At 42.8% G+C, this 23,111-nt stretch overlaps 1 protein-coding gene across 3 annotated transcripts in view; it reads left to right on the forward strand.

Annotated features, from left to right (window-relative positions):
* The window catches only part of ADCY8 (adenylate cyclase 8), a 229,091-nt gene that overhangs the window by 165,072 nt on the left and 40,908 nt on the right, over positions 1-23,111 (forward strand). For 2 of the 3 annotated variants that reach the window (XM_059901676.1, XM_059901678.1), the window contains 3 exons: positions 3,431-3,632; positions 5,701-5,790; positions 19,021-19,193. In XM_059901676.1, coding sequence (XP_059757659.1) covers positions 3,431-3,632; positions 5,701-5,790; positions 19,021-19,193 — 465 coding nt within the window. The remainder of the gene's footprint in view (positions 1-3,430; positions 3,633-5,700; positions 5,791-19,020; positions 19,194-23,111) is intronic. The other variant, XM_059901677.1, reaches the window with a different exon arrangement.

The following is a 23,111-nucleotide window of genomic DNA, read 5'->3' on the forward strand; positions in this document are numbered from 1 at the left end:
TGCCTGACAAAGCAATCCACCTGCATTCTCTGTCACTTGCTTCCCCTGGGTGCCCAGGAATAATGGTGTGTTGTCAGGGAGTGTTTTTCCAGCTTGTGCGGGGTGGGGGGGTGGGGAAGTTACCCATCTGCGTAGGGCCCTCTGGGAACCCACTGCTACACAGACCTTCTGTTCTCATCTAAAACACCTGCAGAGATCTCCTATCAAGGTACTCCATAAAATCAAAACTGTGCAAGCATTAAAAACAACAACAACGGGCTTCCCTGGTGGCGCAGTGGTTGAGAATCTGCCTGCTAATGCAGAGGACGCGGGTTCGAGCCCTGGTCTGGGAGGATCCCACATGCCGCGGAGCAACTAGGCCCGTGAGCCACAATTACTGAGCCTGCGCGTTTGGAGCCTGTGCTCTGCAACAAGAGAGGCCGCGATAGTGAGAGGCCCGCGCACCGTGATGAAGAGTGGCCCCCGCTTGCCGCAACTGGAGAAAGCCCTCGCACAGAGACGAAGACCCAACACAGCCATAAATAATAAATAAATAAATAAATAAAAATTTAAAAAAAAAAAACCTCCATTACTCTCTTAGACCCACATACTTTAAAAAAAAAACACACAACAACAACAACAAAACCCTCCAACAATGATAGCCGGGCTGTAGGAGAAGTCACTTTCCGGCCTTCATGATGCTTGGCCATGCAGAGGAAATTGACAGTCTTGGTCACTCCCTCCTTTAAATGTCTTACCTTCCGGCTGTCACGGTACCATGCACTCCTGCTCTCCTGGGGATTGACTACATTTCCTAAATTCCCTTTGATGCCATCTCTTCTTCTGGCCCATTGGCTTCTCCCATAGCTTCACCTTTGCTCCTCTTATTTCTTACTCTGCACTCCCTCTTTGGGCAGTTTTCTCCAATCTGAGACTTTTCAACCACCGCCTACATGCTCGGAACCCAGAGTGCGACAACCATCCCTCTAGCTGCCTAGACATCTAGATGTCTCCAGCTGGAGGATCCACAAGCACCCAAAATTCAACTTGCTCCAAATCAAATGCATCACCCTTTACCTCTGTAGACTAGCTTTTCTTCCTGCACTTAACCCAGGTAAGATGGTGAAAACATTCATGTTGCTCATCATGACTTACCTCTCCCAAAAGCCCCCCCACACACACATATAAAACACTTATTAAGATTACCTCCACAGGGACTTCCCTGGTGGCGCAGTGGTTAAGAATTCATCTACCAACGCAGGGGACACGGGTTCGAGCCCTGGTCCCGGAAGATCCCACGTGCCGCGGAGGAACGAAGCCCGTGTGCCACAACTACTGAGCCTGCGCTCTAGAGCCCACGAGCCACAACTACTGAAGCCCGCACGCCTAGAGCCTGTGCTCTGCAACAAGAGAAGCCACCGCAATGAGAAGCCCGTGCACTGCAATGAAGAGTAGCCTCTGCTCACGGCAACTTGAAAAAGGCTTTGTGCAGCAACGAAGACCCAATGCAGCCAAAGATAAATAAATAAATAAATAAAGATTACCTCCGCATAGTTCCTTGAACTTCCCAATTTTCAGTGCTGTTACCCTATGTCCCTTCCTTATTAATTCAGGCCTCAACTATTTAAACCTTCTAAATACTTTCTCTCCTCTTCAGTCCCACCACCTTCCACCACAGTTGTCTTTCACACTCACAGATATGATCATGTCCTTCCCTGATTAGACATCTTAAATATCAGTGCATTGCCTACAGGCAGGGCTCTCTCGCACAGTGTTTATTGGACCACTTGTTCTCCAGTCCCAAAGCCTCACCACCTGGCTCACTGAAAAACTCTAAACACACTGGTCACTCCCATTCTTCTGTTACTTTGTCCACATTCCCCAGTCTTTTCCTCCCAAAAATCCTTCTCTTCAGCCTCCAAGACCTAACCCCAGTGTCACCTCTTCTGTGAACCCTTCCTTGATTTCCTTTCTTATTTTCTAAAAGATGTTTGTTTATAACCTTTTCTATATCATAACATAGTATGTAATAGTTCATCATTTGTATATCCATATTCCCCTCTAGATTATGATCTCCTAGAAGATGGGCAAGATGTGTCTCTTGTCCTGGTACCCCTGATGCCTACCTAGAAAGAAAGCTTGTTGAACGAATAAATGTCACAATGAAACCACAGAAGTAAAAAAGATTACTGCAAATATGGGACATACATTACTCACCAAAATGATTAGAATAGCAGAGTGGACTTTAAATCCTAGCTCTAACACTTACCAACTCAGTAACCCCTGGGAAGTTACTCCTCTCTGAGCCTTAAATCTTCATGTGAAAAAAGAGATCAAAAGACCTCTTAGGTTTGTTCTGAGGAATGGAAATGAGGTATTATATATAAAGTGTTTAGCATAGTGCCTAGCACATAATCAGAGCTCAATACAGTACTTATGCTAGTGTTATTAATAATAAATAAGAAAATTCAGGCAAGAGGATAAGAAGAGGTAGCCTTAGAAGAAGGTAGGTTCAACTTCATTCACTAAATGTACATTTATTGAGCTCCAGTCAACATATTAAAGCCAAATGAATGAACTTCACTTTTTAGAGGACGGAACGGATATAAAATCTCCCACCGTGTCCATTAAGGCACCATTTAACATGCAGCAGTTTACTGGCTAAAATAGAGGTAGAGAAATGACAGGTGCCAGCCAGGGACACAAGTGGCTGGACAGAGAATAGAGAACAAGGGATAAATTCCCAGGGAGAATCCTGGTGATAAGTTGGCTGACAAGGAGAGGAAGCAGATGCCTCCGGAGATGGGGTTTTAGATCACCGCCTGACACCCAACAGAGGTGCCCAATAGGCAGGAACTACCACAGGACAGAGCTTTGAAGCCTGAGATGTATAGTTGGCTGTGATGTTGAAGCCTTGGGCAAGTATGAGCTCTACATACCCATGTCCCACACAGCACATAGTATAGTCTTTGCAAACCATGATGATCACCAACCAAACTGAGCAGAGGTGCCAAGTTCAGTTCTTGGCATCAGAGCGGCCAAGAGGGAAAATGTTTCCTAAAACCCACCTTGAAGGGGAAAGTGCGTGTGGGTCTCTCCCACAGCCAGAGTACTGAGAGAGAATTCCAGTGGTGTGTTGCCTTGGCAGCAGTTGCCTAGTGAGAAAGAGGAATGAGAAAAGAAGTGGGAAAAAATGGGCAGAAGCAATAGATCAAGCCAAATATTTGATGTTGATTGCAAAGTTTCTCAATAGAATATTCTAGGGATGGATTTAATTGGTTTTAAAAGTCTTCTGTTAATAGCCCTTTTCTTGAACAAACAGAGCTTTAGAGGAATTATTGGGTGCAAGGAGTGGGAAAGGGCGATCATGAATGTGATTGCCAGAGTTGCTCATCGAGAGGGGATCACACGATTAATGCCACGTGACCCAACGTTCTGTGTTTCCCTGCAGGGTGATGCCAATGGCCATCCAGTTTTCCATCCTGATTATGCTGCACTCGGCTCTGGTCCTCATCACCACAGCGGAGGATTATAAGTGTTTGCCCCTGGTCCTCCGGAAAACTTGCTGTTGGATTAACGAGACCTATTTGGCCAGGAATGTCATCATCTTTGCGTCCATCTTGATTAATTTCCTGGGCGCCATCCTAAATATCGTAAGCATTCCAAGCCCTTTGGTATCTAGTGTGTAGTCAGGAATTAAGAGTTTATGGAACCTGCAGCTTCTTACATTGCCTTCCTTGGTACTAGTTATCTTCATGTGCCTGGTCCAGCCCCAAGCTCAGGGTTAGAGAAGGAAGATGTGGCTAAACTGTCAGAACTGTGCATTTTACTGGTGGAAAGTTGTCTTTTTCCCAGTGGTGGAGGTTATTTGCTCTAAAGGAGCTCCAAACGCCCTTAAGTTTCTGTACTTTCAGTGGCCAGTGAATTATAATCGTAAATAAGAGTTACTGCTTATCAAGTTCCCACCTGCTACGTGCCACACACTGAAGGAGGAGCTTTATGTGTTTTTCATGTTTAATCCTCACATAAGCCCCGTGAGGTAAGTCTCATTATCCCCACTTTATGGCTGAGGAAACTGAGGCTCAGAGACATGAAATAACTTGCTAATAAGGTCTGTCTGACTCCATGACTCACGCTCATTCTCATATGCCAAATTGTATCTCTGGGAGTGGGAGTCGGGGAATGGAAATAAATAGCTGTCGTTTATTTATTGAGCACCTACTGTGTGCCACAGGTAGGTATTATTGTTCCCATGTAACGGATGAGGAAACTGCATTTCAGGGTTAGGGTTGAGCATCTTACCTATGACGTTCTAAGAGCTCATATTGGATGTGACACATCGAACTCAGATGAATCTCCAACTGCCGTATTTATCATTGTTTTAATTTGGTGATCCACGCTTTAATGATTTCATTTTCTCTCTAGAATGGTAACATAGTCGCTCTAGGCGTTTTCTGTGTCTATCCAAATAGTCCGTGTTGTCCATGATTTAGGGATCTAGATTTTAGGAGAGATTTATCTGATCCCAGGTTTTGAACATGGAGGGAGGCTAGCTGAGGCATCGTCTTATGGCTGAAACCATCATTGTGCCCTTTGGGCCTAAGGGAGGCTCTCCAAGTGCTCAGGGACCCAAACGGTGAACCCCACAATTGTCAGCCCCTGTGCTGGAGGTTTATACTGCCTGAAATCCATTGTCCAAATTGGCCCAATAATTACTTAGAGTATATGTTGCTCAAGCTCTGCGGTTGGCCTCGTAGTAAAGGAGTCTATGAAGAAAGAGGGAAATCCCCAAAGAAAAGGGAAACCATAATCTAATTAAATTCATCATCTAATGAACATTTTATAGATTATGGCAATTGAAAACGGAAGTACTTAGGGTCATTGATCACAGACTGCCAAGTTGTAGCCAGGATCTCAAGTCTTGATGAATCAGATGTTTCTGGGGTGCGGGATTTGGAAATAAGCCCAATGACTCTAGGTCAGGGTTACCTCTGGGGCCAACCATATGACAGTGGAGTGGAAGTTCAGAGGCTTTGGAGTCAGATAGACCTGCGTTCAAATCTCAGCTCCACCACTTACCAGCTCGGCAACTCTGGACAAGTTACTTTACTTCTCAGAGTTCCATATTTTTCAGTTGTAAAATGGGGATAAAAGTAGTAGCTACATCACAAGGTGGTTGTGAGGCCTTTTTGTACAAAGTATCTGGCACAGCACGGGCACTCGGCCACCGGTAGCTATGCTTTTCTGAGTGCCACAGAATCTCCTACAGCAATTTCTGGCCTAGGAAATGCCCACCTCCCCAACGCTAAGTGTCTTTCTGGAAAGCGTGCCCCCTTGGATCCCTCGAATCTGCCCAGCTGTTGACGTGGAGACAGGCTGTGAGTGTTCCCAGACCTTTTCTCCTGCCACCTGGCTCTCTCTTCAAAGCCCCACTCCAGTGACCCTCCGGGAGGGGGTCAACAGAGCAGTCTTACCCAGGTTTCGTGACTGGCTTGCAAATGTTTTTTCTGAGCCAGTACTTTCTTTAAAATGAAAGGAAAAATCCCAGCTGGCACTGAATTCTGAAATCAAGCCCCTCTAGGGCCTGGCCTGCTCCAGGCATTTGCCGAAGCCCAACAGCGGTAGCAGAGGACTCCCGTCTCCAGCTTACACTGACTTTGTTGTTCCTGTGTTTTTTTTTTTTGTTTGTTTCTTGTTGTTCTTTTTTTTCTTAATCCGCAGCTGTGGTGTGATTTTGACAAGTCGATACCCTTGAAGAACCTGACTTTCAATTCCTCAGCTGTGTTTACAGATATCTGCTCCTACCCAGAGGTATTTATTCACGAGCTCCCCTTGGCGAGACTGGGGCTTAGGTATCTCCACAGCTCCAGATAAGCAGGACTGGCTGAGGGCCTTAGACATGCTCGCACTCCAGAGGCCCGTCTTCCCTCCTCTGCCTCTCCCTCCTTCTTTTCTTCTTCTTCCCCTTTTCTGCCCTCCCTTCTCTCCTTGTATCTTCTCCTTTTCCCTCTGCCTCTTTCCTGCTCGCTCCTCTGCCTCTCTTTCCCATTTCTCTCTTCCTTATTCTTCCTCCTCCTTTTCTTTCTTCTTCACTTTCCCCTCTGTCCACTTTCCTCTTTCCCTTTGCCTCCTCTTCCCTTCTCATTTCCTGTAACTCATCTTAAAGCCCTAGAGCAGAATGTGCTGTTATCTCCAATATAGGGCAGGGCACAGTTATCCCTCGAAGTTTGCTGCACTGGAAAAGGAAGGATGGAAGGAAGAAAGAAAGGAAGGAAGGAAGGGAGGAAGGAGGGAAAAAGGAAGGAAGAAAGAGGAAATAGAAGGAAGGAAGGAAGGAAGGAAGCTAGTAAATCACAAACGCGGAAACAACAGCTAAACATAAATCAAAGTGGTATAGAAAATGCCCAGAGCATCACAAACTCAGTAGGTATCCCAACAGGACACTCACCGTCATATTGTAAGTCTGACCCTCTCTTGGCCACACAGCTACTAGTCTGGCCCTGGGCCTTGGGGTCAGCTTAGGGGGTCAGGCGAAGGACAGTTTTTGGCTCTGTTAAGCCATGACCCAGACCTTCACATACTGGGATATAAGTTCTGGGTCAGGAGGGAAGACAGTTGGGGTTGGGATGTCCCAGTAGGCCCCAGCCAACCCTATGCCTTGAAGACCTTGGGTAGATTTTTATTCTCTGAGACCCCCTCCAGTGTGTGGTGGAGGAAAGGCTCTCTGTTATCTCACCTTGGCCCCAGAATTGGTCTGAGAAATGTTCTGAAAAGGACAGAAAGCCTCACCTCTGACCCCAGATATAGAGCATCTACTTGATATGCATAACATCGTTAAATCTTCAAGATATGTGGAGGATGGTATTACCATCTCCTTGTTGTAGGTAATGAAACTAAGGCTCAGAAAGTAGCTTGCTCAGTGCTACTCATGCCTGACTCCCATTCTTTCTCATTTCTCTTCATTCTTCCTCCCTTTCTGTCCTTCCCTTATTAATTCAGTTATTAAGACTTAGTACTACAATTCAAACCACAGCTGGCTTATTCTTGAGCTCATACTCATGGATCCAGGCTCCGTCCCTAGGGAAGAACTAGGCTGTTCCTAAGGAAGTCCTGAGCAGGATGGGACTAGCTCTGGTTTCAGGGCTGTGTGGGGCAGACCATGTGCTCTGGGACTTCCTCCCACCAAGTAATGAGTGAGCTCCGATTCTGTAGACTCTGTGGGACACCAGCTCCCTGAGAACTTCTCCGTTTGGAGGGCATGAGGAGTGTCCCAAGGGGCAGTAAGTTGGCCAAGAATCAGACGTTTAGAGTTAGGCAAACGCTGGATTTCACTCCCAGTTGAGCCCCTTTACTTGGTAGCAGTAGAATCTTGAATGAGTTCATACTCTTTCTGAACCTCAGCTTCCTCATCTGTAAAGTGGGAAAAATAATACCTTCTTCACACAGTGATTGTGGAATTAAAGAATATCATGTTCTCACAGTGCCTACCTAGATGAGGTGGCAAACGTTGAGTTTCTAACATGCGGTCTTACATGAAGTTGGTGTTTGTGAAGTACTAATCTGGACCTCTGAATCAACACTTGATATATACCCTTGGCCCCAAACTTGAACTCCCAAACTCAGGACCACAGCACTCATGGATTTCCCAGTCCTAAGAAAGGGGTGGGTAAGTTTCTGCATCACGTAGCTTCATCTCTGTGCCTCCGCAAAATAAGGATGAAAGGAATACCTTCTTGATGGGTTGTTGTGAGGACTAAGTGAATTAATCCATGTAAAGTGTTTAGAGCAACACCTACCACAAAGTATCTGCTGATTAAGTGTCAGCTGTGATTTATTTACTAAGTAAAAAGTTTAGAGCTTGCACCGTCAATATATATTTATCTCTAAGTTACATACCTATACCACTGTACTAACATACCATGTACATTATGAAACATAAAATAGAAATGTTAAAAAGTGAGATAAAGTAAATGAGTCCAAGTTTTAATATTTTCCTCCCACAGACAAAGGATCATCTTACCCAGGGGTCAGCAAACTATGGCCACAGGCCAATTTCCACCTGCCACCTGTTTTGTAAATGAAGTTTGATTGGGGCACAGACACACTCATGTGTTAGCAATGTCTACAGTTGCTTGTATAATAATACAACGGTAGAGTTGAGTAGTTACAACAGAGGTGGTGTGGCCCACTAAGCCAAAAAAGTTTGCTGTCTGGCCTATTGACAGACAAAGTTTGCCAACTCCCAACATCCCATCAGGTGCAGGAATCCCACTGGCCTAAAATGTGGGCATCTGGACTCTCTCCATCACCAGCTACTACAGCAACCTGGTTTGACCCACCATTTGCCATCCTGACATATATGGCCATGCTTTTCTCCCTAAGGATTTGTCTACCAAACTAGAAGGAATCAAACATTCAAACCTTCTAAAAGGCTTAATCTGCACAACCACCTCCCATCACTCACAAGGGTGTGTCCCCAAGCAAATCACTTCATCTCTCTGAGCCTTGGTTTCCTCATCTGTATACCGGACCTTTCCACCTCACCCGTGAGAGACGATTCTCAGGCCAGAAGCAGTTGATTAAGCTGGATGATGTGACATAAACATGAGAGGCTGTCATCATATATGGTATAAAGTATAGTTTATTTCTGAACTGGAGCTTGCCAATTACTAAAAAAGAGTGAAGATATAGGAAACGACCGTGAAGAAAGCCGTGTCCCAACTACGATTTGAGAAGTAGTCTAAGAGGGGAGCGAAGAGACATAGGTTTGTAAAGTGAATGACAGGCACATGCACAAACCATTCCCATCATCTCAAACACCAGAATGCAGTTCTCGGGAGGCTCAATGGGAAGATCTTCATTTTACAATCAAGCCCCTTTATTCTCTGCTCTGGCACAATTGAATGACTAGTCAACTATACTTGCAAGAGCAATCAGAGTATGCTATGGTTTTAAAGGGTCCCTGAGAACCAATTTTCCCTAGAAGTATAATCATCTGTGTCTCTGTATCCTGGCACTTTCTCCCATTTCTCCCCCATGAATTCAGGTCCTACCCAGCCTTCAAGCCTCTCTTTTTCAAGTAGACCCAATCCCTTCAGATTACTTCCTGCCAGCTCACATATCCTTAAGGCATCATCTTAGTACCCTCACTCCATCCTTTCTATAATTTATTTATCTAACTAGAACATTTTTTCCAACCTTTCAAATTTATAAATTGCTTTAAGGAGAAAAGACAATATTGTATAGTTTTCAACATTACCTTAAGGGCCCAGCACAGGACAGAGCCCACAGTCTATTTAATAGTTTTCCTTTAAAAAAGATGGATTTCCAGTGGAGTAGCAGAGACAAGATTTGCCTTGCCACCTGAAACAGCTTAAAAATAAATAAATAAATACATGAAACAATAGTTTTCAAGACACTGGGCATCAGGTATTGAAGGACAGCAATCCCTGAAAAACAAGAAGCAAATTAAGTGAGCCCTGTGATTGCCAGAGCTGTATCTTGCTCTTTTTTTTTTTTTTAATTTTGTGGCCACACCACGTGGCATGTGGGATCTTAGTTCCCTGACCAGGGATCGAACCCACACCCCTGCAGTGGAAGTGCTGAGTCTTAACCACTGGACAGCCAGGAAAGTCCCATGTATCTTGCTTTAAGAGATCTTGTTTTCAGACTGGCTCAGGTTGGAAGAACACACACGGAACCCTGTGCAACTCCCGGATTTGAGGAGACAGAGCCGAGAATCTGGGGGGACCAAGGTGGCTAGAGTTTGTAGGACTCACTACCAGAGAGAAGAGAGTTGCAGAGACAGAGAAAAACTCAGAGATCTGCAGAGGGTCCGATCAGTGCATGCATGTGAGGAAGCTAAGCAATGCTTGGGAAAGAACCATCTGAAAGGATTAGTGCCCAGCGCTCACACAGGGCTGGGAATAGTGTCTTTTCCCACCAGCCAGACTGAAAAACATCATAATTCATGGGACATTAAGTAGAGCAATCGATGAGTCTTGCTTCAGTAGTATACAATAATTATCCCTAGATTATATGCTGCTCTAGTTCTTCCTAAAAAAATCTTAAAAGACTGAAAGTCTAACAAGACTCTTCTTCTTTCTTTTTAAGATCAAACTGTTTATTTTGTGTGTGTGTGTGTGTGTGTGTGTGTGTGTGTGTGTATTACAAAAATGAAAATCCAATCAGATAACAAAATAAACATATAGGGCAATCAGTCTTTAAGTAGGGATAAATTACTGTAAAAGAAATGAGTCCTAGACAGTTTTCCCTTCAAGTCAAGCATTTTGTTGCTTAATAAACTTCTTGTTTAAAGAAATAATGAGAAATATATTAGAAAATATGAAGTTGTATTTCTATATTGGAAAAGAATGTTCATATCAGCCTTCTTTGTAATAGCCAAAAACTGGAAACAACCCGAATGTCTATAAACAGGTGAAAGGATAAACAAACTGTAGACCAAACATCCAGTGAACTACTGCTCATCAGTAGTAAGAAATGATCTATGGATATATGTGCAATAACATGGATGAATCCTAAGATCATTATGCTGAAGGAAATAAGCAAAAAAAAACAAAACAAAAGTATGCATTTTCATGGTCCCACTGATCTAAAACTCTAGAAAATGCAAATTGATACATAATAGCAGAAAGAAATCAGTGGTTTCCTGGCTTGGGATGTGGGAGGGAGGAATTAATAAAGGGATACAATGAAACTCATGCAAGTGTTCATTTTCTTGATTGTGATGGTTTCACCGACTTATGCAAATACTAAAGCTCATCAAATTGTGTACCTTAGATATATGCAGTTCATTGTAGGTCAATCATAACTCAATAAAGCCATTTAAAAAATTAAGTACAAAGAGGAATCAGAAAGACAGACAGAGAAAGATAAGAGGGAAGCAGAATTACAGAGACTCTGTTAGAAACCTGTAGTCAGAACATTTTGGCTTAAATTGCAGCTCTGATGCTTACAACTGTGGTCTTGAGCAACTTACTGAAGCTCTTTGAGCCTCATTTCCACACTGGGGATAACAACTGTGCCTGCCTCACAGGGTTGTCATGAGACTTAGATTGATAGAATATATGTATACACTTACTATAGTTCCTGGTACATAATAAATGCTCATTAAACATCAGTCATCTTGATGATGATGATGATGATGATGAAGATGAGAGAAGAAAGGGGGGGAGTTAAAAGAGGAAGATAAAAGGGAGAAAAAGCAAAAAGGAGCAAAAAAGCAGGGAGAGAAACAATGAAAAGAGAAGAGAAAAATCAGTGATAAGCAAATAAGCAGATTTTTTTAAATTCCAAAAGTGACTGTGCAAATTGGTGCTCCCCTAAACTCTTGCCTTCATTTCTCTGGTTAACTCCTCAGGTAGGAATCAGAACCTTAAGTGATTTTGAAGGAAAATTTATTCATTGTGGTCTAAAATCCCCAGCAAGTATTCAGGATAAAATTAGATTTTCCCAGGCTTCCACAGTGGCAGTCCCACCAAATAATTCAAACAAAGAATAAGTGTCAAATAGCTCCACTGTAATTTCAGAACTTTTCCTAGTTGAACAGAGGGATCTTATATAAGCTCATTTTGCTTCTACACTGAGCCAATTTTAGGTTATGGCTAAATACACAGAGGAGATCATTTTGTTTTTTCCCAAATGATAATTAATTTTTGGAATTGCCTTTCCCCACAAAGTGCCAAAAGCCGTAATAACACAATATGATCCAAAAAACCATTCCCATCTCACTGAAGCTTAGATTCCAAGGCTTTAAGGACATTAATTGTGCCTGGGAAACAGAATAGGCTTGAATGACAGAGGCTGTGTGGTGACATAGAATGAGCAAGCACTCTTCTTTTGCCATTTACTAGCTGTGTAGCCTTGGGCAAGTCACCTAACCTCTCTGAGCCTCAGTTTCCTCATCTGTATAATGGGATTATTAACAATACTACCTATCTTATAAGATTGGTTGGGTGACAAATAGAGATAATATACATAAAACATTCATTAAATGTTAGCTTCTTCTCTCCCTCTCTTTCTTGAAGACTTTGGTAACTAAGAGTGAATAGTGCCTGCCCAAGAAGAGATCTGAATTTAAGGAAGAAGATAGGGATGTAACAAATTTTTTTTAAAATGCGCAAGACTTTATGCTCTAAACATGAGATTATCTACATAATCATGAGTACACCGTGTGACTAAAAATCCGAACAGGCCACAGTTTCATAGCAATATCAATCTTCTATCAATTATTTACAAAATGGTGACCACCATGAGTTGGATCATTCTCAGGGAGCCAGACCCTTCCAGACCCTCACTTGTTGCCCAGGCCAAGGCAGTGGCCTTGGAGAGCATGCACATACTCAAACAATGCCACCATGGTCCTCTTTGCTAATTGTTCTTAGCTGACAGCATATGCTTCCTAGGTATGTTCAACAATGTCAAGTCGTTATCCTCTGGGAACAAATTTAATTTTTGAAAGTCACCAAGATGAGTGATCTGGCTGGACGTCACTGTTTAGGAATCAAATACAGAGAGACTGCATTTTTGGTGTTTTTCAAAAATGGACTCTGAAGATAATTTACAGAGATCTGAGCTCAGTCATCAAAGATGCATGGTCAGGGTAAGCACATAGTCCCCCAAGGTGACTACGTTGAATTGACCAATAACAGGAGAAGCATCATTCTTATATTTAAAAATATTAGGTAGTGATGTCCTTCCATAAGAAATAGCTATTTGCCTGCTCATTGATTCGGTTTTGCTTCATAGTTATACTGAGTCATCGTTTGTGGACATCATTAACATAGCTATGTCTTTCTGTGCATTATTATGAGGTAAAAATAGCGACTGGAGCTGCAATCCCTTCTAGGAAATAACCAGAAGAGTCACCCTCCACCCAAGTCAGACACAAACAGCACACCTGCTTGTGGAAATTAAATGCAGTTTCAACAGATCTAAGTTAGTAACGATAAGGAGCTAGAGGACATTCATCATTCTTCCTCTCGTATTGGGGAGGAAAGGGGAGGTCAACCGTGGAAACCAGGATCTAGAACAAGCCAAAGCAGAGTAAGATTGCACCGGAGCACCACACACACACAAAATTCCCTTTCCCCTGCCTAACACAACCAGGAAACAGCTTGGAGGGTCAGATCAGTTATCTCCACCCAGCACCCGGGGTGGCCCCAGGTTCGTGCCAGCCTCAGTCCTGGGCCATGAGAGGGGTCAGAGCTCAGGGAGAGGCAGAGAAGCCCTGTCGTTGGCCCGTGTGCCCTTCACCGTTCTGCTTGTACCCAGGCTTGCAATCGCAAAGAGTTAGATTTTGTGTGGCTCAGGAAGTTGGAATCTTTTCTTTGAATGACAGTGACTCCCAAAAATTATCTGCTCCCTTTCCTTCTTGTTCTGTGAGTTCATAATGCCACGGGACTTTGGCGGCAACCAAATGGGTACAGACACTCCGGTATATAGTACACATGTGGGCAGATGCTCAAGGCCTTCTTTGAGATATTGTGTAAAATTCTTCTTCCTCCTTCTCCTGTAAGAGGAAAATGTGCACATAAAGCTAAGGTAATTTACGATGCATTATGACAATGTCCTGACATTAGGATGGTGCCTTCCAGCCGGGAACAATGCTTGCTGCCCGGCAGGTCCTCAATCCACCGAATGTAGAAAACCGCATGCGTGATTTAGTTTGTTAAATGCTCACTTCAAGCAAACAGACTATTGCTCCCCTTAGCACTTTGTCAAGACATGGGACTCCAATTTTCTTCAGTACAGACTTTGAAGAAATTCTTAATTTGTAATTTCCCAACTCAATATATCATCTGAGAGAAGAAAACCTTGGGTATTAAGCAGAGAAGTGTTACAGTACTTACATCTTCTGTAAAATGGGCATAAGAGTAACACCTGTCCTTGGGTCATTTTAAGAATTAAATAAGGTGAAGCATAATAAACTCGTTCATAGAGTATCTTGCACAGAACACATGCCCCACAAAATGCTTAGTTATTATTGCATCTGTCTTCCACTAACTTACCCCTGATGCCTAGACATCCTCACTGCCAGGTGATCCCCCATCTTACCTAGAGTTCATCTAATATAAGAACCTCTAACCACATAACATCTGCATTGAAGATGTCAGTCCATCTTCTCCTACCTACATTTCAACCTAGTTACCAAAGTGCCTGTGACCTCTTTTTCTTATTGAGGTACAGTTGATTTACAATATTATATTAGTTTCAGGTATACAACATAGTGATTCAAAATCTAATCCAATTAACATTATTATAAAATATCGGCTATATTCTCTGTGCTGTACAATATACCCTTGTAGCTTATTTAGTTTATACATAGTAGTTTGTACCTCTTAATCCCCTACCCCTATCTTTTTTTAAAATTACTTTTTGTTGGAGTACAGTTTCTTTACAATGTTGTGTTAGCTTCTACTGCACAGCAAAATAAATCAGCCATACATGTACATATATCCCCTCCCTTTTGGATTTCCCTCCCATTTAGGACACCACAGAGCATTAAGTAGAGCTCCCTGTGCTATACAGTTATGTTCTAGTCAGTTGTCTATTTCTACATAGTATCTTTTTCCTAATTTGGGCACCTTTTTTTCCTAACTAGGGCACCAAAGTGCTGATACCCATTACAGCATCCAATCTTTTTATTTTTCTGATCAAAAAAAAAGAAGTGTCAATATTGGGTCTCTTCTTCCCTCAGAATACATAGCTTATCTGTTGCTTTTCTTAAAAGATTGCTGGAAACTTTGCCCAGTATCTAACATTTCTCATATAAATCCTGGCATTATTATTTTTCATCATTAAGAGATCTAGGAAGAAGCAGAGAACCCCATTACTAAATGGGATACAGAGTCCTTGGAAATACAGGGAATACATTTGAATATATTTGATACGGTGTGTTACAATCAGATTAAAGGACATTACAGAGAGCAGTAATTCACTTGAATGCTGTGTCATATCTGTGTACATATTTTGCATTGTTGTAATTATAGTATATATAAAATTCTGTGTCCTTCTTTCCAGTTGTAAATTATTTTGAAAATATTTTCTCTGTTACCGTTTAAATGCTCCTCTCAAAACCTTTGTCTGTGGAGATTTTTATTCTTTGGACTATATGTTTTTTCACTACTGTCTCCTAATTCCCCTCCTCATGCCCCCAACAATCCCTAATTGATGTCCTTACTTCTCTTCTTCCACAGCCTCTCAAACATGATAGTCTCTAAGTTTTAATCTCTCTTCTGTCTTTATTCTTTATATTCTTCTTGGGTGGTGTCTTCCACACCTGTGAGTTCAGCTGAACAATGTGTGTCTCGAGACCCCAAATGTCTTCTGAACCGCACCCTCGTGTTTGTAGATGCTCTCAAGAGTCCTTACTGAATCATCCCTTTGGTACCTGAAGCTTGAGGGGCCTAAAACTGAACCTGTTCCCTTTCCCCCATCCTTTTTCTGTTGTTTTTTTTCTTAGTAGGTTAATCCAAGCTGGGAATCTTAGCACCACTTCTGACTCTTCTCTTTTCCTTGCCTCCACATCACCTTTTATCTCTTAGGTCTAAGCCAAGACCTCTAAGTCTACTGGGTAGATCTCCTACCTTGTCCTTAAATCTTCAGCTTTTCTCCTTTAATTACAATCCATCTTGTACTCTTCCCTTCCACAACCTATTTCTAAAGCACTGAGCTAATGAATCCACTACACACATGAAACCCATTCATGGCTCCTTGTGGAATAAAGTACACGCTTCTCAGTGAAACATGCAAGAGTTTTTGCAATGTGGCTTTGCCTCCTATTCCTGCCTTATCACACCTATGAACCCCTATACCTAGGGTCCATTCAAGGGACACTATAGGAGCTGTGGACCTTCTAAGTTCCTGGGGTAACTTAAAAGAACACAGAAACTATTTGTTGTTTAACAAAAACTTGGGAATTGCATTGAATCCAGCACCCTCCCAAGTGATAGGAAGCATGCAATTGATGGGTCCAGACCCAGCTGAGAGAAAAGGGTTTTCACAAAGCTTTCACAAAGTCATAACACTTCTGTTCTTCTCCCATTTCCTGGTCCCACCCCCACTATTCATTCAAGGCACAAAAGAAACAGATGAGAAGCTCCTAATGTTATTTTTCTAGGGGCCTCATTCCTTTGATGTCTTGTGGTTTACAGCATCACGGGAAGGTTCCGCTTTATGCTTTAAAGTAGAAAGTTGCCTAAACCATGCAAGGCAGTGAGTGGGGTGATTCCTTTCAATGGATTGGCAAGAGCACGCTAACACAATTGGTTGAGGCCACAAAAAGAGAAAGATCCGCTCAACCATTGTGCAAACGTGTGACTGCATTTAGCTGTTACACTTTCAGAAGTCTTGGTAGAGAAAGGAGGGCAGCACATTTGAAACCTGCCTGCCTATGTTACTAGTTCTACTTACGATCAATTGTATGATTCTCTAATGTACCCAAGGAATTCATTCTCCTATAGCTTTGTTCCTTTATACCTTTTAGTTCCCTCCATTCAGTCCTCCCAGAATGTTCTTCCTGTTCCATTTTCTGTCATGTAAAATCCAATCCATCCTTGAGATCCTGTTCAAACTCAGCTCTCTTATAAAACCTTCTCCAAACTTGCTTCCTCCAGACAGAATGTACTCCTTCTGCCTCTGTATTCCCATCACATTGGATCACATTCCTGAAAGATCATTTTCCACGGGATGCTACCGTTGGCATTTTTGTCTATTTCACATTTTAGACCATGAATTCCTTTAGACCTGGGCCATCTCTGTGAATTCCCAGTGCCTAGCACCATGCCGTGATTATGACATGCATGCAATAAATGCTGGTTACATTTTTTAAATTTCACTGTTGTGCCCTCATAAGTTTTTGTTCAAGAACACAATCATTTCAATGACTTTTGACCTAATAAGTGATTCATAATTTGCATTGACAAAGCCATGCATGACCATTTGTTGTCATGCAGGTAACAATGAAACAGGACCCCTCAGATCTATTCCTCTTTCCTCCATTTGTTAAAATGGAAGATCTTGGGAGTTTCTCTGGATGGGGAAAATAAACTCTGAGCAATGAACTTATTATTGCCTTCTCATTTCACTCACAGCTTCCTTCACAGAGGCATCAAGATGAGTTAACCTAAAAATCTTGCCAAGGGAAGATCTTAAAGGAGAGTTGAAGAAAGCTTATCATCCTATTGGAGAGAAGGACATAATTGGATTTATTAGGAAAGGAAGAGACAAAAGTAAAGGACTCCCCGAACACTGGGCCCCTTAAGGGCAGGGCAGTGCCTTATTCATTTCTGAGTCCACCCCGTGCACCATAAAGGCACTGGTCCTTTGCCCTCAGGGGGGAACTTATTCAGGGTGCTGTCCACATTTGTTGATATCACTGTTTGTTGAAAGTAGACCTGAGTGAGTCAGCTTGACTTAAAAAGTCAGCAGTCATGCCTTCAGTAGTTGCTCTGGGATTTCCAGAAATTCTTATGCCTCTGCCCATACAGAAATTGTCTCTTAGTGTAATAGGAGAGGGAAGACAACCAGTTGTTGGAAAGAACCATGCATAACAAGGCTGGAATGGGTTTTAGAAATTATTAAGCCCAGTCTGCCCACTAGAGTTACGTTTACATGCACCGGTTGTATCCAGATATCCTAGGTGCCACTTTCTAGTTATGAGAACTTGAACAATTTACTTAAGCTGTATGAGCCTCAGTTTCTTCACCTGTAAAATGGAAATTATGATTCCCATCTTGACCAGTTACTTTGAAAATTAGAAGAGAAGACAGTGTGTATAAAAATCAAAGTACCGCCACCAAGTGGGCCTTGGATAATGCAAGTTTTATTCTTTTTTCCTACTGAATACTCAGAATCCAAACCTACCATCCAGAATGATACATGGGATACTTCTATAAGGGAAATGGGTTGAGACACTTCCTACAGAAGGCTGAAATCTAGCTGGGCAGATTGACACCTGGGGGCCACTCCAATATTATAGCCCTTGAGTGGTTCCCAACTGGCCTATTGAGCAGCTACTTCTAATAAGGAGTGGCAGGACTTCCTCCGTGGTCCAGTGGTTGACTCTGCACTTCTACTGCACGGGGGACGGGTTCGATCCCTGGTCAGGCAAGTTCCACATGCCGTGCAGGGTGGCCCCCCAAAAAATATATGGACTGGCAGATATTATGCTGGGCTGTGAAGGATTCTATGGAGGAATGAGGCTGTATCCAGAAGCACCTGGAGACATGCATGAAGGCTTCTCAGAGGAGAGGACACCTGAGCTAATGCTTGTGAGAGAAGTAAGGCTTAGTCACATGGATGAAACCTGAGAAACAGGGCACTGGAGCTGCAAAGCACTGAGGTACGGGAGAGCAGGGAAAGACCTATGGGGGAGAGCCAATAGATAGTGAGGCTGGAGCATATGTTGGGATTTGGAAAGTGAAAGGAAATCTGATATATGATGGTCTTGAGAGTTTTGCCATGCAGGAAGGAGAATATAATTTGTGGGAATGGAGAGCAAGGAAAAGACTTCAAGTTAAGGAGTGACATGATCAGATCTGTGTTGTGGAAATATTGGATGGAGAATAATAGTGTGTATTCAGTAGGGATTGGGAGCTAGAAGCTGACAGAGCTGACAGAAAACTGTTGCAAACTGTAGGTGAGAGCTGAAACAGAAACAGGGTAGAAGGAGCAAAATGGATGGATGTGCAACCTATTAAGGAAGTAGAATCTACAGACTTAGGATGACCTGGCTGTGGAAGGTGGGGGAAAAGAAAGGCAACAAAGATGAGAGACCAAGGTTTCTGGCTTGAGGAATGGTGCAAATGGTTCCCCCAAGAATAGGGAACAGAGGTTTGGGCGGTGGTAAGGAAGTGATGCGTTCAACTTGGGACCTGTTGAATTTGAGGATGGCCTGAGACCTCCAGATGGAGATGCTCAGCAAACATCTGTATAAAGAGACCCACTGGAATCCATGACTAGGAGAATGAGCCTCCCACATTCCTGTTGAATCTGACCACCTACCTTCTCTGTTTTCAGTACTTCGTCTTCACGGGGGTGTTGGCCATGGTGACCTGTGCGGTTTTCCTCCGACTTAACTCTGTCCTGAAGCTGGCTGTGCTGCTGATTATGATTGCCATCTATGCCCTGCTGACCGAGACCATCTATGCAGGACTCTTTCTGCGCTATGACAACCTGAATCACAGTGGAGAGTAAGTGCCCATCACTGTGTTCAAAAAGTGCTCAACTTTCAGTGGGAAGTGGAACCATTGGGAAAACGATCGAGGTAGAGTTATCAAAATTTGGGGACTTAAGGAATATCAACATATTTCTTGTTGTGTACACTCTCTGGATTACCAGTTTAGGCAAAATTCCTAGTTTTCCATTTTATCCTGTATATTCATTACAGATTAATTAATGAATTAAAGTTTGGACTAAACCATAGCTCAGGTCTCCCCAAATCTAATAGTTGATGACTCCTTCAACTTTAATAGCTCTAAGATTTGAAGGGTCTGATTATAATTTTGCTGTAGCACTATTAGTAATAGCAGACATTGTGCATTGAGCATTTACTATACTCCTTGCATTTTGTTATTTCTGAAATATAGAAAAATACCAAAAAAAAACTTAGCCTAGATTCCTTTGAGAACAGAGCCTGAGGCAAGCATGAAGTACTAATGCAAACCCAGGGCAGCAAAAGTGAGGGAAAAGAGACGTGAAGAAGAAAAGGATGGGAAGCAAATACAAGCAAATGCCATGCTGTGCTGGCCCCAAGAATTGCGAAGCTGGTGCCTTGGAAGATGCATTCATTTGGCCAATTGAAGCATCTCTGGGTAGGTGATGAGGTCGGGAAGTGTCATAAACAGAGGAGGGGAGAGGGATCTACTGGCTCCTGCCCTCCTCTTTCTCCCATTAGTCACAGTTCATCTCTGGATGTACGTGCTGGTGACATCACTTGGCCATGTCCACAGCCCTTGGGGAAACCAGATCCCACAACTGCCTTATGGAGGTTCATGGGAGCCAGAAGTGATGGAAAGAGCCAGACACTGAGCATGTTGCTGATTGGCCTCGAGGGTGGGAAGCACATTGGTCTCACTGAGACCAGAACAAGTGGCCAACAGGCTGAGAGAAAGATGAGGTCAAGTTAGTTCAAGAAGGGACTTCCCTGGAGGTCCAGTGGTTAAGATTCTGTGCTTCCACTGCAGGGGGTGCAGGTACCATCTCTGGTCAGGGAACTAAGATCCCACATGCCACGTGGTGCAGCCAAAAGTTTTTTAAAAATTAAAAAATGAAAATGAAAATTTAAAAAAAAAGCTAAGATAGTTCAAGAAGCCTCAGAAAATGTGCTTGATGCTAATAATGTGAACATCTATGAACCAACCCCTGGAAATAAACAATGCTAGCAGTTAGTCATGTTTCTTTCTGCATTTTTAAAAGGATAAGGTTATTTCAGGTATTGTTGAAGTTCCCTTTCCCAGCATTATTCTTTTATCCTCCTCCCAAGAGTCAACATCTAATGCACTTAATATATATGCTTCCCATCCATGTGTTTTATATATATTTAGTTTTGTCTGTATTATAAATTATTTATAAAATTCTTGTGTTGCCATGCAATATTGTATTTTTTAGATCCATCCAGCTTCATATCTACAGATCTGATTCATTTTTTTTTTGAATTTTATTTATTTTTTTATACAGCAGGTTCTTATAAGTTATCTATTTTATACACATCAGTGTATACATGTCAATCCCAATCTCCCAATTCATCCCACCACCACCACCCACCCCCCACTTTCCCCCAAAATATGTTTATCCTTTGACCTATTAAAAGGTTATCAGTACTTCAGTGATCATCATTGAAAATGTCTCCTGGAGTTTAGATCTAAAAGCACACTAGCTGGAGTATAGGGTATCTGCATTTTCCACGTTTTAAAATATTGCCAAATGGCTCTCCAACAAGATTGGAACAATTTCTCTTTTACAGGCAGCGGTCCTTGTAATTCTTATTGAATTCCTGAGTGAAAATTTTATCTCATTATTTTTGATAGTAGTTCCTCGATCATGAGTAAATTTGTGCATCTTTTTTGTTGTTGTTTATTGACCATTTTCGGTAAACTTCCAGGTCATATCTTTTGCCTGGTTTTTTATTAGGTGGTTTGCCTTTTTCTTACTAGATTTGTAAAGGTTCTTTATAAATTCTAGGTAATTCTAGGTAATTTGTGTCTGTTAAGCATCTGCATCATCCACTTTGTATCCGCTACCCTATTTAACCCTCACAGCAACCATGTGAGGAACACAGGCTCAGAGAGGTTCAACAATTACCCGGGTGCACATGGCCAGTAGGTAACAGATCCGGATTCAAACTCAGGTCTTTCTGGCTCCAAAGTCCATGTTTGTAAATAATGCGTACATCTCTCTTAAATCAAGATGAAGGATCTCACACCATATGCCCAGGGTTCAAAGAAAGTCAAAACAGTTTCAAATTAGGTAAAATAGTGCCAAGAGATGTCCCATGGCCAAGCAGAAGCCAGCACAAAAGGCGGCCAAGAGATGTATGAACCAAATAGGCCACGTTTGTAGTAGAAATAAAAATTAAACCATCTAAAATCTATTCATTCAGAGGAAAACACAGCATTAATGGAACAAGCCAGGGCTTTGGCTTCAGATCCAGACTCTGTTGCATTAGAAAGTCTCTTCCCAACTCTGGACCTCACCTTACCCATCAGTGAAGTGGAGTAACTACACTCTGGTACGGGACTGCGTGAGGCTCTGATGTGCCTGGCACATAGTATGTGATCAGTGTCTGTTCATCCCTATCCCCTCCTTCATTTTTAGGAGAAAGGTTTAGTTCTGAATTCTGTTTTGAGGTCTTAAGGAAAAACTGGTAGTTAAATTGTTAAGCAGGATTGTAAGAGTAAAGCATAAGCCTAAATTCATTGCTGCTGACATTCAAGTGCTTTTCTCAGCTTCTTCCTGACTCAAGGTCAGTTATCGGTTAGTCTTGTATTCACTCACACTCTGCTATCAACAGAATTAAATGAATAAGGAACGGAAGAGCTCGTTCAGCCTTCCCTGTCAGCTGCGTTGTAAGTCAACGGGTCAGAAGTCAAACTGTGGGTCCATTTGGCAGTCACGGTCTGCTCATGCTGTTGGAATTTAACCAGCCCTGTAGGAGCTCACATTGGTTCAGGGCATTTCTGCTGGTTGTTCCTGAGGGTCAGGTGCCCGGGAAAGTACAGGGAACCTTGCTCAGGGCAGCCTCGCTGCGTCCACACGGAGATGATCCCAAATACTCAGACTCTCTATCGTCTCATGAGGCCCCTCCCTGACAAGCCCCTGTCTCCGTGGATGACTGAGCCCAAAACAGGGGAGGCACCCGATTTCTTATCAGTCCCTAAAGATTCATCCTTCTCAGCGTCCCTTACAGGGAAGACTATATCATGACATTTGTGAGTACAAGTTTAGGAGCTAAGCCACCTGTACTCAAATGCCATCTCCACCATCAACCAGCTGTGTGATCTTGAGCCAATTAATTAAAAGTGACGACCTCTCTAAGCCCTGTTTTTCTCATCTGTAAAGTGGGGATGATAATAGTTCCTATGTTGTAGGAATACATGAGACGTCAAATGTGATCATGGAAACTTAGCACAAGGTCTGGCATAGCATAAGCGCTTGATGAATACTAACGATTATTATCAGACATGACCCCTTCTATACCACAAATACTGCTGTTCTAGAAATATCCCTACTACCATCTCTGGACTGCTGTACCCTACCAGATCCCCCGGCCTGCACTCTCAATCCACCCTCCTCAAAGCCGTCAAAGCCACGTGGTCAACACATTATCCTTCTTAAAATCCTGAAGGGTCTCCCTATTGCCTCTAAGGAACAAAAAGTTCAACCTGTTTGTCAAGAACGTCCAAGCTCTCCCTGGAGTCCCATCGACTCCTCCAACCTTATCTCCTGCGGCTCCGCAGGTCACCATTTATAGCCCCTATTCTAGCCACAGGAAACCACGTGCCGGTTACCAGATCCTGCACACACCTCCCCCACCAACCCATCATACTCAAGGCCCTCCCCCCTCAGGGAAGCCCACTCTGATCATTCCTCATTGTCTAATCTGTGCACAT

This window comes from Balaenoptera ricei, chromosome 17 (genome assembly GCF_028023285.1).
Source record: "Balaenoptera ricei isolate mBalRic1 chromosome 17, mBalRic1.hap2, whole genome shotgun sequence".
Taxonomy (NCBI): Eukaryota; Metazoa; Chordata; class Mammalia; order Artiodactyla; family Balaenopteridae; genus Balaenoptera; species Balaenoptera ricei.